Source organism: Myotis lucifugus, unplaced genomic scaffold (genome assembly GCF_000147115.1).
Source record: "Myotis lucifugus unplaced genomic scaffold, Myoluc2.0 scaffold_17, whole genome shotgun sequence".
NCBI lineage: Eukaryota > Metazoa > Chordata > Mammalia > Chiroptera > Vespertilionidae > Myotis > Myotis lucifugus.
The window spans coordinates 5350016-5363777 of NW_005871065.1; the positions used below are offsets into that span (position 1 = coordinate 5350016).

Sequence of the window (13762 nt, forward strand, 5' to 3'; positions counted from 1 at the left end):
TTGGGTTGACACAAATGCCAGAAGCAAGAATATATCCTTGCTGCAATCTGAGTTGACTGAGTTATTTTAAATAAGGATGCTTGGAAATGGGCCACCCTGCATTGTTACAGGTTTGAGGAAGAAATGGTAGGAGCCCGGCTGGTATGGCTCAGTGGTTGAGCATTGACCTATGAACCAGGAGGTCACGGTTCAATTCCCAATCAGGCACATGCCCGGGTTGCAGGCTCGGGCCCCAGTGGGCATGCAGGAGGCAGCCGATTTCCTCTCATCATTGATGTTTCTTTCTCTTTCCCTCTCTCTGAAATCAATAAAAATATATATTCTTTTAAAAATAAATGGTAGAGTCCCTCACTTTTGTCCAAACATAAAATCAGTAATTTTTGGATTAAAACAGAAAGTCATCTTTTTACCTTTCTTTGTAGTACAAGACCAGTGGATCAGAACCTTCTTATACTTTTCAAGGGGACAAGATGCACATGGAAAGAAACTAAATATGTATCTGCAACCTGTTAAAAGGAACTTCCAGGAAGCATGGATTCAGCACCCCATCCACTATCCCTGCAGCTCACAAATGTTCCTGGGAATACTTAAATTAGTGAGACCCGAGGCTGCATCCAATCTTTGGTAGACCGCTTGCCACTGATTCAAGGATTGAAAATGGATGCCTCACAGTTGTAAGAAATCCCAACATCAATCCCATGAAATCAAATTGTGACTTCATATGATTGAGTAGCCTATGAGAACAAGGAGGATACAGGTCACGAAATGTTTGGGGCAGACTAAATCCCTACAAGGTGGTCCACACTCCCCAGTGTGGGAGTGGTGGCCCTGGGAAGCCATTTCTGCATCCATGGACTGCATCCCTAAAATCACCACTGAGAAGTAAGTACAGCCATGCTGGGTACTGCCAGGAGCTGTGGAGCCAAGCAAGCTTAAGGTGCATTATAGGGAGTGTCATCTATGTAAAAAGCTCAAGGCTGAGGGAATGAGGCTACAACTGTTTGTTCCAATGCACTGTAACCTCCTAGTGGCTCTGGATCTCTACCTACTCATGCCCAGTCTTGAGTAACTTGGAGTCAGATCAACCCAATCCATCCAGAGGTTCAGACACAAGCAGGTTCTCACTACTCAAGTGCAGCCCTGGGTCAGGGGATGCAGAAACCATCCACTGCTTTCCCCTCACCTGTGTCAGCATTAATATGATAGGCACACATCTGCAACCTTCCCTTCGCTACTTATCTACTAACCACTGTCAGCCCTTCCATACATCCCAAATAAGGGAGGATGCTGTTAAAACAAGCCCTATAGCTGTTTGGTTGGCCCCATTTAGTATTATCCCTTTAAGCACCCTTGCTCCATTTCTATGAAAGAACTATGATAGCAAAAGATGCCCAGTGAGAACAGAAAGGGAAACAATTGATAAATGGTATGTCATATATTTAATTTAAATGAGGAATGTTTACTATAAAAGTGGAGTTTACAACTCAAATAAAAAGTTATTTCATAACATCCTGATATCCACACCAGAGTTCAATGCCAGCACAATTTGAAAGTGAAGCCAATGCAGGTTTTCTAAAGAACGTTATAAAAAGCATGAATGGTTAACATTTTAGAAGACACTAAATATGAAATATTTAGATTCTGTAAATGAGAAATCACAACAACCTCCATTAATTAGGGCAATATTAGATAACCACATCTCAATTTTCAAAAATGGGGGAAAAAAGGTTTTACTTTACCTCGATATTAAAAGGATAAGGTATTTTGGGCAGTCTCAAGATTCATTCCCTCAGGTATTTTTTAATGAAGCATAATTTGTTTTCTAGAACCTTATGACATTATCAATGATTACGGGGTTCATGGCAAACGTTTTTACTTTCTTGACTCATAATTTTCGTTTAGATTAACATACTAGACTTCTCTGTCTTTTCTGTTCTTGAGTAAGTGAATGATTTATTAGACCTGGTACTCAGTTTATGAGCTTTTCTCATTTCAACTTGAAGAAACTGCAAATATTTATAGAAGATGAACCACATGTATTTGTTCCTGAAAAATGTCAGAATGCAGCACTCACATCAAATGCAGAACAGAAGCTATTCCCTAACACTACATACTGTGGAGACTTAATTTCCATTGACATGTTTTCCTAAACAGTTTTCCCACCACAGTAATTCCTAATTCAAAAATGACTGCACTCTCCCATTAAGCATGTACTCACGTATTACTGAGTTATGGGTATCTAAACAGTCATATGGAATTTACACCAAAAAAAATTTTTTTAAATCACACCTTTAAAAAACATAATTGAATTTTGTTAAATTAATCTTACACCAGGAGGAAAACAGTAATTAAGCTTATGTTTGAACTGACTTTTCTTCATTTTGCTGTTACTTGAAGGGTGCTTTGTTCAACTCAATAGTATGTATTCCAAGTCCAGGCGATTAGAATGCAGGGAAGTTAACCAAGAGAGTATACAGTCCACAAGGGCAGGGACCATGGCCAGTTTTGTTTATCGATAATACCCTTCTGCCTAACAGCAATGCTCAAACGGGTGTTGATTCAAATAAGAAATCACATGTGAGCAAATGTTTGGATTCTACAGTGATCAAGGACCTGAGCTTTTAAAGCAAAAACCTGCTAATAACCCCATAGCCCAAATAGCCTCGAGTGTCTGCTAAATACCACCACTGTGCTGTGTGCTTCACCCAAGCGAGGCTAAGCAACTGGTCTAAGGACATACTAAAGGGAAAAGAGCCAGATATTGATCAGGCTGCCTGATCCCAGAGCCCCTCGGTGCTTCCAAAAAATGTTGTTGAAAAAGAGAATTCTCACCTTCTTACCCTTTGTCCACTCCTTATGATCTTCCAGGATCTACATCTCCAAGGTGAAAATCACCACAAGTAGCACAGGCACACTGCCGCCAGCAGGTAAATCTGACTGCGGAATTACACAAACAGCGGGATCTTTGATGACCTTTCAAACTCAAAATTAATAAAGTAGTTTTTCTCCAATGTACTACTGTCTTCCCAAATCTTCCTTCCTTCCCCAAAATCTGCTTTTAGCAGAATTTATATCATGGTATGAAAAGGATAAATATGAAGTTCTAAATTTAAAAATACACACAGAAAGAATTTTGTTGTCATATAAAATACAGTCCTTTGGTAAAGTGATTTCTTTTAAATACCTGTGCCCAGTGGTCTATGGGCATGAAGATTGGCCAATCATCACCTGAGGAAACAAAAAGGTGGACCTCTGGGAAGCTCCCTGAGCGATTCCAGGCCTGCAGGGGGGTTGGGGGGAGGCCGATGGGGCGAAGACATGGAGCCTTGGGTTCCAGGGGCTTGAGCGATGAAGTGCTAGGATTCACACTGGGTTCCAGGCCTCTGGGTCAGGAGTTGGGACAAGCAGTATTGGACTGTGTGGTTGAGAAGTGGCAGCTCAGGGGTAGCCAAAGTGATGGATGGAGGTCAGAGCCTGGTGAAGTTTCTGGTGAAGACTTTTATATTTTGGGAATTAATAGGTAGAAGAAAGACAAAAATAAGCAACTAATATGTCTCAATCCAAATGAGCAAGCACTCAAGATTGTTTAATTAATATTTTATTATTGGCTAGAAGACTTTTCAAGATGCAAATATATTTCTTCCAAGAGCTGCGCCACTGTGATCTCAAGAGTCCACATTAACTCCTTTTCTGGAAACTTCCTTTTCTTAGCTGTTGTATTCTTGGAGAGCCTGGGCCATGAAGAGTTTGCCTAAGTTCTGAGCAGTGAATTCCTTGATGTTCTGGCAGTAAGTGTTAATCTGGCCTGTGCATTTGGGAAAGTGAGAGAAAGAATTGTAATGTTCCTCAAATTATAAAATGATCTGGAACTCAAACAAGAAGGTCAACACAGCACAGAACCACCAGTATTTTGTTTTGGGTTAAGAGGATATAAGAATCAATTCTATTTTGCCATAGGGATAATAAAGATTAGAAGTTCTTAAGCAGTGGTTCTCAACCTTCCTAATGCCGAGACCCTTTAATACAGTTCCTCATGTTGTGATGACCCCCAATTTCATTGTTACAAATTGAACATAATTAAAGCATAGTGATTAATCACAAAAACAATATGTAATTATATGTGTTTTCCGATGGTCTTAGGTGACCCCTGTGAAAGGGTCTTTGGACCCCCAAGTCGCGACCCACAGGTTGAGAATCTTAAGCTATCTTCTGCTCTTGGTTACACAGAGAAGAAAAATTACAGCTTTCAAAAAGATCATCAGCAGTTAAGAACATATTAGCTGTCAATCAAAATGTGCTGACTATGCAGCTGAAACCAACACTGTACAAGGTAGAAAACAGCACTGGTCGTTAGCAGGTGGAAAGAACGGCAAACTACGCTGACCCAGCTGACCCAGGCCTGGAAACACTGAGCACTCCTCCGCCCCCAAAACCACCACGGAGCAGAGCAGACAGAATCCCCATGAAGAAAGGACACACACTGCTTTTAAGTCATAAAACTAATGATCTAAACTGCTGCAATAATTACATATTTTCTGAAAGTATGAGAAATACAATTCTGCTTGCACTGGACCTTAAGTAAGGAATGTGTCTCAGTTTCCCAAATTTAATTTATGTGGGTACAAGAAAGCTTTATAGAATTTAGATTTTCCTCCACCCTAAAAATAGATCAATAGAAATATATAAATGGGAATCGTAAAAGATCAGCTTTTCTTTGCGTAGGATTTTCACTCCAATAAATGCCTCTAACAGTATTTAATGTGTATACAGAAATAAGGTATTGAATCGAACAGTATTTAACGTTTATATAGAAGTAAGTTATTTATAGCTAGTAAGATCATGAATGTTAAATATTCTAAATCAAGTCCTGGAGTATGAAATAAAAACTCTACCACTTAAAGGAGGTGTTAAATGTTAAGTACCCCCAGAGAAAGTCCATCCAGAATTGCATTCGTGTTGCTACAATTTAAGTCTAAGTAAGGGAAACACTCTGCTGTTGAGTCAGAAAACTCAATTCAATTCAAACTCCCACACAGACTTGGGCTCGGTGCTGTGCTCCAACAGGAAAAGCAAAAGGCTCCAGCTAAAGGATCTGCTACCTTACGAGACTGTAAAAAGGTTTTCTTACTTCCCATGAAGATAACACAAATAAAACCTCCCCATTTTAGAGAGTTTATAATACCATCTCAAAATGTTCAGAGAAACACAGTGAAGCACTGAAAGGACCTGGAAAATAAAAGACTGACAAATTCTTTAATTTCAGAAATTGCAGGTACTAGACTCAAATTCGTCATTCAACCATGTTAAATGCACTAGCTTTTATAATGTACATTCTGTTGTTTTTTTCAAATTTCTGCCGCCTACTTTCTAAAGAACAGAGAAAACCGCCACATTTGCGCTGGCTGACAGTACCTGCAATGAGCAAAGAATCCATCCTGGCTGGGGGCTGTGGTGGTTTGAAGAGTTTGGACAGATCCTCCTCAGGAAGTGGGGGTTCTCCTCGACTCTGGCGCTGCATGTTCTCCTGCTGGCGACGCTGCTGATACTAAAGTTCAGAGGGTAAAGGACTTGGTTATTTTTCTCTACCGGAGGAGAAAGAAAGGCCTCCCTCAGTGTGACCACAGCTCTGAATTCCCATCTGGTTTATCAGGGTTAATTCTTGGTAACTCTTGCTTCTAAGAGACTAAATATTGCAACCTTAGAAGAAAATTCCTTTGCTGTAAATTCCAGTCACTCTGAGCTTTAAGAGTCTATGACTAATGATTTGGAAAAACACAACAGATTATGTGAGAAATGGGGGGCTTACAAGGCAAAGCAGCTCAGGATTAGTTAGTGCGTGAAAGGGAGAAACATGACCATTTATGACAATGGGGTAAATGACATTTTAAGTATGAGTCATCTTAATCTTAGTAACTAAGAAATGGAACTACCACATTGGGAATTCTTTCAACTTTATCCCTACTGACCAAAACAACAATACTGATGATAATGTTATTATACTAGAGGTACCTCGGCCTGGCCTGCGGGGATCGGACCAAAACCAGCTCTCCGACATCCCCCATGGGTCCCAGATTGCAAGAGGGCGGTTCTTGGGTGACGCACCCCAGAATCGGGTTCCCTCCTCTCTGGTTCCGGGTTCGTCACCCGAGAACCGCAGCTTCCATCACCACAGCTTGGCAGCTCCTGTGTAGAGCATCTGCCCACTGGTGGTCATTGTGCATCACAGCTACTGGTCGGACAGTCGGACAGTCGCTTAGGCTTTTATATATATAGATTATTTTAGCATCATCACTATTATTATATTAGTAATTACTATTAGTATTAACAGATAAACCTGTGCTTTAGGTCTATAGCTAGAATGAATATTAGCTCAGATAATGCTTCCAAAACTTTCAAACTCTGGATTCCTATGATCCTCTGGAGAGAAGGTGGGGATATAAATAAAGGTATAGATCACCTACAAACTGATGAATCTAATCACAATCAAGAGCTCATAGTTGTAGATTGCTTACAAAAGCAGGGGAAAATAACATCCCACACAGTGTCTTAAAATTTTAAGTTCTTGGAGTCCTACACAACCAAGAGAAATGACAGCTCTTCCTAAAGTAGAGAAGTAACTTGCTTTGCAAAGATTCCTATACTTAGTAGGGGTTATGAATGGTCAGTAAGAATAAACATCAAACACAAAAATTTAAGACAGATTAGAAATCTGAAAAATATTTGTAAGATTGGTTTTCAGAATCAATAGTCTCATAGGTGACAGATTTTTCAATTTGACACCCCAGGTTGAGTTTCTTTCCCCCTCAGTTTATCAGATATTTTCACCATCATCATCTTCACCACCATTTTTTTCAGCTAAAATACTTTATAGATTTATATGCGTGTTTACAATTCTAAGTATGGCAGAAACAAAGAATTTAAATTTCACTAAATAAATGAACACTGATATAAAAATTTTTTAATACAACTCTCTCAGAACCACTTAGTTATGCTTAGAATTCTACTATTAACAACATCTAGTTTAAAGTGCATTTTAATGAACACAAAATAGTTATATACAAACACTTTCCCATATAAACATTCTGGAATCCACTTATCTATGAATCAAATATTAAAAACATTGCAGAGCAATATAGCCCCAAAACAACATTCCAGGAACTGTGAAAATCATGTGGCCTTCAGCAACGCTAATAAAGAAAAGGTTAAATGGTCATAGCAGTATATGTGTATATGAGAGTCTTCAGGTAATTCTAGGGTTTTTATCTATATTATACCATCTATTTCACAGCAGTTGGTCTATTATTTCCTATCAAAATTGCTTGCTCTTAATCACAATAGCTCAGCTTTTTAAATGAACTGAAGATTGCTAACTATGCTGCAATGAGCCACTACCAAACCAATTATAGTTAGTAAAGAAATGAGCTGTGACACTCTAGAATCTCTTTGCCTCTGATTTTCTCAATAAATGTAACTCTTATTTGCATAACCTTGGCATTACACTCTGAGCTTATACACTGGCTCTCTAAGACAGGTATTGTTAAGTACAACTTGTAAATAACATATTAGGAACATAATAAAGAATAATCTTTTTAGATATGATATAGAGCTACTCGCTTTATATCTCAATGCTTTATCAGAGTTAATTTAGGTCATTTTGAAGATGACTCTTGAAGCATCGTACTTAGAAATGAATTCTGTTTGTCAAATTTTTCTGTAATACCAACCTGGTGTTTCTGTTGCTGCTGTTTACTCGTGTTCCTCATGTATGTATTATATTTAACTATATCTTGGCTCATTTCATCCACTCTGTCCATCAGCAACTGTAGAGTCTTTCCCAAATGATTGCTGAAACGTAAAGTAAATATAATGGCATGTCATGTTTTCAAGTTATGGCTCTGCCACTGCTCTGAAGAGTTCTGAGATATTAAACCTACCTGCCATTTGCTCAAAGAATAGGAGCCCAGTATACTTGAAAGCAAGGGTAGAGGAAAGAATCTGAGTCAGGTTGGTATTCAACCTTCCATACCTGAAATAGCTCAGCTTCCTATTGTCAGAGCATTCGCATGTCAGGGTAGGAACTGTTCAACATACCTGGCAGGATATTGCCAATGAATACTTTCTTTACAACCAAGTTTCAGTACTCCTGAGCCCCTTTCCTTAGCATCCCCTTCCCCAAACTGTGCTCCAGAACATTTAAATCGGCAGCCATAGGAAGGAAGAACCATGCAAACAGACTAAGACTTCTGGCACACGACGTCTCTATCTAGTAGGTTCTCAATTAGCAGCAGCAGCAGCATTGATTCTGTAAAGCCAAGTGAAGCAAGAAAGCGGCCTCCTTTCCTCTTGCCCTTCCTAGAATCTGTAATGTAGTCACTTATACTTCTTTCCTTCTCCAAAAATTTCTACTGCAGCTCATTTACCAAAACCTTCTTATAACATGATACTAATGCACGTCACTTTATGTGCATCACTGATGTCCCAGCTAGGACGGCGACCATCATACTGATTTCTGCCTGCAACTATCTCCTGCCATGGAAGGCCTGCTACTACATGTGTGTACTATAAAGCAACTAGCTGACAAACAGTACTCATTCATTCATTGAAGACCAATTATGTCCCAGTTCAGTGTTAGCATACAGGGAGACAACAGTGAATGAGATATTCATGGTCTCTATATTCACTGAGCTTATTAATTAATGGATGAGGAGAAAGAAAGGGGGAAGTAGAGAGACACTTTAAGTAGTACGGCCAGAATATCACTCTAAGGAGATGACAGGGTGAAAGCAAGGATTAGAGGAATCAGCCAGGCAAGAAGGTATGAAGGTGGAAGAAAGCACCGAGCTGAAGGCCTGAGATGGGAGAGAACTAGACAGATAAAAAGAAGAGGACGGGCATGGCTGGAGCACAGTGATAGGGTAGAGAGCTCAGACAAGCACATATGGAAAGTCATCAGCTGCACCACACAGCGCCCATTAATTAACAGTGTGAATGAGACTCTTCACCTTCAAGTGAATGGTGCCCTGGAGTTCTACATGTCTGTGACGTGTTTTGCCTTAAATTTTAAAATGACCACTCTGGCCCTGACTGTTGTGGCTCAGCTGGTTGGAGCATCACCCCTTACACCAAAAGGTGGCGGATTAATTCCTGGTCAGGCACATACCCTGGCTGTGGGAGGCAACTAATCGAAGTTTCTCTTTCTCTCTTCCTCCTTTAAAATTTTGGACAGGACAGGACAGGACAGGAAGAAAGAAGACCACTCTGCCTGCCATGCAGAGAACAGACTGGACTGTAGGAACCAGGAACCAGTTAAGAGTCTACTGTGGAGCCCTGACCGGTTTGGCTGAGTGGATAGAGCGTCAGCCTGCGGACTGAAGGGTCCCGGGTTCGATTCCCGTCAAGGGCATGTACCTTGGATGCGGGCACATCCCCAGTAGGGGGTATGCAGGAGGCAGCTGATCGATGTTTCTCTCTCATCGATGTTTCTAACTCTCTATCCCTCTCCCTTCCTCTCTGTAAAAAATCAATAAAATATATTTAAAAAAATAAAATATATTAAAAAAAAAAAAGGGGTCTACTGTGGACCCTAGCAAGGATGTAGAGAAACTGGAACACTCATACATTGTGGTAGGAATAAAAAAACAACGGTGCAGCTGCTGTGGAAAACAGTTTGATGGTTCCTCAGAAAGTTAAACATAGAGTTAATAGATGACCCAGCAATTCCACACCTCGATATATTCTCCAGAGAACTGAAAACATGCTCACACCAAAACTTGTACATGCATGTTAATAGGTGCATTATTCATAACAACCAAAAAGTGGAAAAACCCCAAATGTCTATCAAAGGATGAATGGATAAATTGTGTTTTATTTGTACAACAGAATACTACTGAGTCATAAAAAGAATGCAGTACTGAACATGAGTGAAACTGAAAAACATTACACTAAGTGACAGAAGCCAGATATAAAAGGCCACTTACTATATGGTTCCGTTTATATGAAATGTCCAGAATAGGCAATCCATACAGACAGAAAGTAATCAGTGTGGCCAGGGGATAGGGAAGGAGGAGTGACTGCTTAGGGAGTAAGGGTGTCTGTTCAGGGTGATGAAAATGTTCTGGAATTAGTGGTGATGGTTGCACAACACTGTGAGTACATTAAAAACCAATGAATTGTACTTTTTAAAATGGCTAATATGGTGGGTTTTATTCTATGTGAATTTTATCTCTACTTTTAAAACTACACACACCACCTCTCCTGTGGTAGTACAGAGACAAACAGAGCTGGCTTGGCCTAGGGTGGGGCAGTGAGCATGGAGAAAAGTGGGCAGAACTGAGCAGGGAATCAAGAATCAAGGCGGACTCCCAGTTTCCTGCTTTAAGCAATTGCATGGTTGGTTTCAGCATCCAGAGAAGGGGAAAGCTGAGGAAGACAGAGACTGGAAATACTGGGAATGAATGAAAGTAAATCCAGTTAAAATATGAGTTCTATATGGATTTCATCTATAACTTGAAGAAAATTAGAAAGTTTTTGGCTCTTTCTTAAATAGAAGAGCATAGAACTGGTGTGTCTGCTGGTGTATGTGTGTGTGTAAATCAATTTACCGTTTAATCCCAGGTCTGGCACTACCTACATAACCTTGGCCAAGTGAATTAACCTGTCTAGGAATCAAGTGCTTTTTTTCAAATTAAAGCTTTATTTCCTATTTGTCTTATTTCACTGTAATTTTGTGAATCACTTTCAACTTTGTTTCCCCATAGCTAATCAAATATTCTGGTCCATTTCATTATATAGTCACACTGTTTTCCAAATAACTTCAGGGATAAAATTTAACAATATTGTGTTATCTCCCACGTATCCTTCCAACACACGTTATCAAGTACATACTAACTTCGCCAGCAGTGTTAAATACGAAGGGTTACACTCTGTATGCCACTGTTGCACTCAACACATTCTAGCGAGAGGAAGGCAATAAGATAAATATAACACAGTGGTGATAACTGCTATAACAGAACAGAAGCATAAAAGATAGTTTGGTAGATCAGATGAGACTTTCTGAATTATGTGACTGCTGAATTTTGAGATTTTGAAGAGGAGTTGGAAATGGGAGTTGGAGACAAACAAGGAAGGCAGGAGGGGTCACAGCAGATACTAGGCACAGGCAACATGTTCAGAGACTCCCATGAAAAAGCACAATGCACTTGAGGAACTACAATAATTCATACACCAGGAGAGCAGGAAAAGGGCAAGATCGGAGGAAATAAAGAACAATAAAACTAAGGCAGACAGTCACAGCGCAGAGACTCTTAGAAGCAAGGACATACTAACTTCGCCAGCACTGTTAAATACAAAGGGTTACACTCTAATCCTTAATTGGAGGAAAAAAAGTTTAAGCAAAGGAGTAAGAGGAACATATAATTTGCATTTAATAAGATCACTCCAATGAAAAAGGGAAAGGTTAAAAGCAGGATGTTAGGAGACTGTGAGAGGAATGAGGAGCAGAAATAATGAGGTCCTGGCCGAAGGCAGAGATGTGGGAGTCAGATGAAGTCACTCCAGGAGTGCACACGGGGAAGGCAGACCCGAGGAACACGGATATTCAGGGATGGGCAGAAGAGGGCTCACCATGGGGAATAAGGAGTTGAGGTTTCAGACTCCAAAGAAACTATCTCAGGAAGAAAGGGTTATAGTGATAAAAGCATCTTCTGTGACTTTAGTGAGAGCTCCAACAACACAGAATAGATGGAGCACTGTGTTGAAGATAAGTGGGAAATGAGAAAACACACAACATGCAGAAAATTCTATTAAAAAATTTGACTATAAAAAAAAAGAAAATGAAGCAAAAGGTGAAAGGAAATGGATAATAATGGCATGCGTTCAAAAGATGTTCTTTTTGTAACTTCAATTTTAAAATGAGACAGACTTAAACAAGTTTAAATGTCCTTATTCTTAAGAGATGCACTTCAAGTCTTTAGGGGTTAAGAGTCAATGTCTGTAATTTTCTTTCAAATGGTTAGGGTATGGGGGGAATACACATTTTTAATGTATGTAGTAGATAGAGAGCCAGTGCAAATGTGACAAGATACACAACTGGTGAATCTAGATAAAGGGATATGAGTGTTCACTGTATTATTTTTCTGAAGAGTTGAACGTTTTCAAAAATTTCTAAAATTGGGAAAAACAAGTCAATAAACATAGTAGAAAAGAAACAGCCCAGAGAAACGGAAGATATCTGAGAAAGGAGGGCAGAGGAAAAAATTCAGATACTGAGAAGGCAGGAGAAGCAGGGCTGGGACTGGCCTAAGTTAATTACAGCATTTCATTTAATCTCATTTTAGAAGAATTGAGGCCCCCAAAATGATATTAAATGCAAGAAATGCCAAAATTAACTACACGGTTATAGTTGTTAAATAAGTCATTTATGTCTGTAAGTGGAACCATTAAAAGAGAAAGTTCACCATCAATCCTATGAGCAGGTAACTGGGGAGGTGAGAATGGGGGTGCACATTGACAATGGAGAAAAACCATGAAGGCAAGTTACTGTCAGATACAGAGAAAGATTTGTTTCTAGAGCTTAAATCTTGGAGGCTGACTACACTGTAGCAATGAGAAAGGTATTACTAGAATAAACCCTTCCTCTCCACCAAAAACTCTCTTTAAAGTACTATCATTATAGGTAAATGCAATTATAGTGAAAGAACACAAACAAACAAAAAAGTCTAAAAAATCTGCACAATAGTCTTTGTAAGGCAAAAGGAATTAAGTGTAATACATAACTATTTCACAGATACCAGGAAATCACAGGTCCATTACCAAGGGCAATTTTATGGGGATCTTTTCAGTACTAGTTCAACTAGAATTCTAAAACAGGGAGTTATTGTTAGGAGTTCCAATAAAATAGCCTTTTCTTTTATTGCCAAGGAAACAAAGAACTGAACACAGATAACTTAAACAGATGTCAGCCAAGACATGCAGTGATAAGTCAGCTCTGGCTACAGTATCAATTTATCTTTAAAGTATGATGCCCACCCTTCGTTTACTTTTTTTTAAAAGCAACTAAAAACAATCGTTTTTTTCATGTGTGAAAAGCTCAAGGCTTATGTAACACATTTTTAAAAAATTAATAAAAGCTGTTATAAAATAGCTATTAGAACTTTCATCTAATAAAATTAGAATTTTTTAAATGAAAGGAACTGTAGTATGTTTTATTCATAACACAGGCAAATTTACCAGGTAAATCAATGAATTGGTATCCACGTATGAGTTGTGAAAAGCAAGATCAAGCAAAATGTTTAAGGAGATGCTTAAGAATAATTTCTGATGCGGTTTCTTAGAAAAAAAATTTATGGCAACTGGCCTGATTAATGTTATAAATTAAAATTTGAGATGAACAAAGTTTTTAAAGTAGTATTATCAATTTGGGTCAATTTAACAGTCCATTGATATAAGCTCTGCTTCAAGTTTTCTCTCCCAACAGGAATACCAATTTACTCTTAAAATAATGTAACATGAAGAGCAAAGGGCCTCTCCCCTTATTTCACATAAAATACAGAAAATAAACACTATCATGAAGTATTTGTCTAGAAGATCTTAGCAGCTATGGAGAATTAGAAACGTTTTCTTGGCCATTAGAGCTGATGCTTTGGATAAGCAAACATCACAGGCCACTGGTAATGTTAAAGCACAGAAGGGCTATATGTGTTTTGTATGCTCAGTAAGGAAGCTTGGGAAAAGGTGAAGACATAAATTATATAAGCAAAAGCTT

The 13762-nt window shown here is 39.0% G+C and overlaps 1 protein-coding gene across 4 annotated transcripts in view; it reads right to left on the reverse strand.

Annotated features, from left to right (window-relative positions):
* Positions 1 to 3581: 3581 nt before the first annotated feature.
* Positions 3582 to 13762, reverse strand: part of EIF3H (eukaryotic translation initiation factor 3 subunit H) — a 79154-nt gene continuing 68973 nt past the window's right edge. For 3 of the 4 annotated variants that reach the window (XM_023750925.1, XM_023750924.1, XM_006085227.3), the window contains 3 exons: positions 7725 to 7845; positions 5413 to 5545; positions 3582 to 3805 (listed from right to left, as the gene is read on the reverse strand). In XM_023750925.1, coding sequence (XP_023606693.1) covers positions 3708 to 3805; positions 5413 to 5545; positions 7725 to 7845 — 352 coding nt within the window. In that variant the 3' untranslated portion in view covers positions 3582 to 3707. The remainder of the gene's footprint in view (positions 3806 to 5412; positions 5546 to 7724; positions 7846 to 13762) is intronic. The other variant, XM_023750926.1, reaches the window with a different exon arrangement.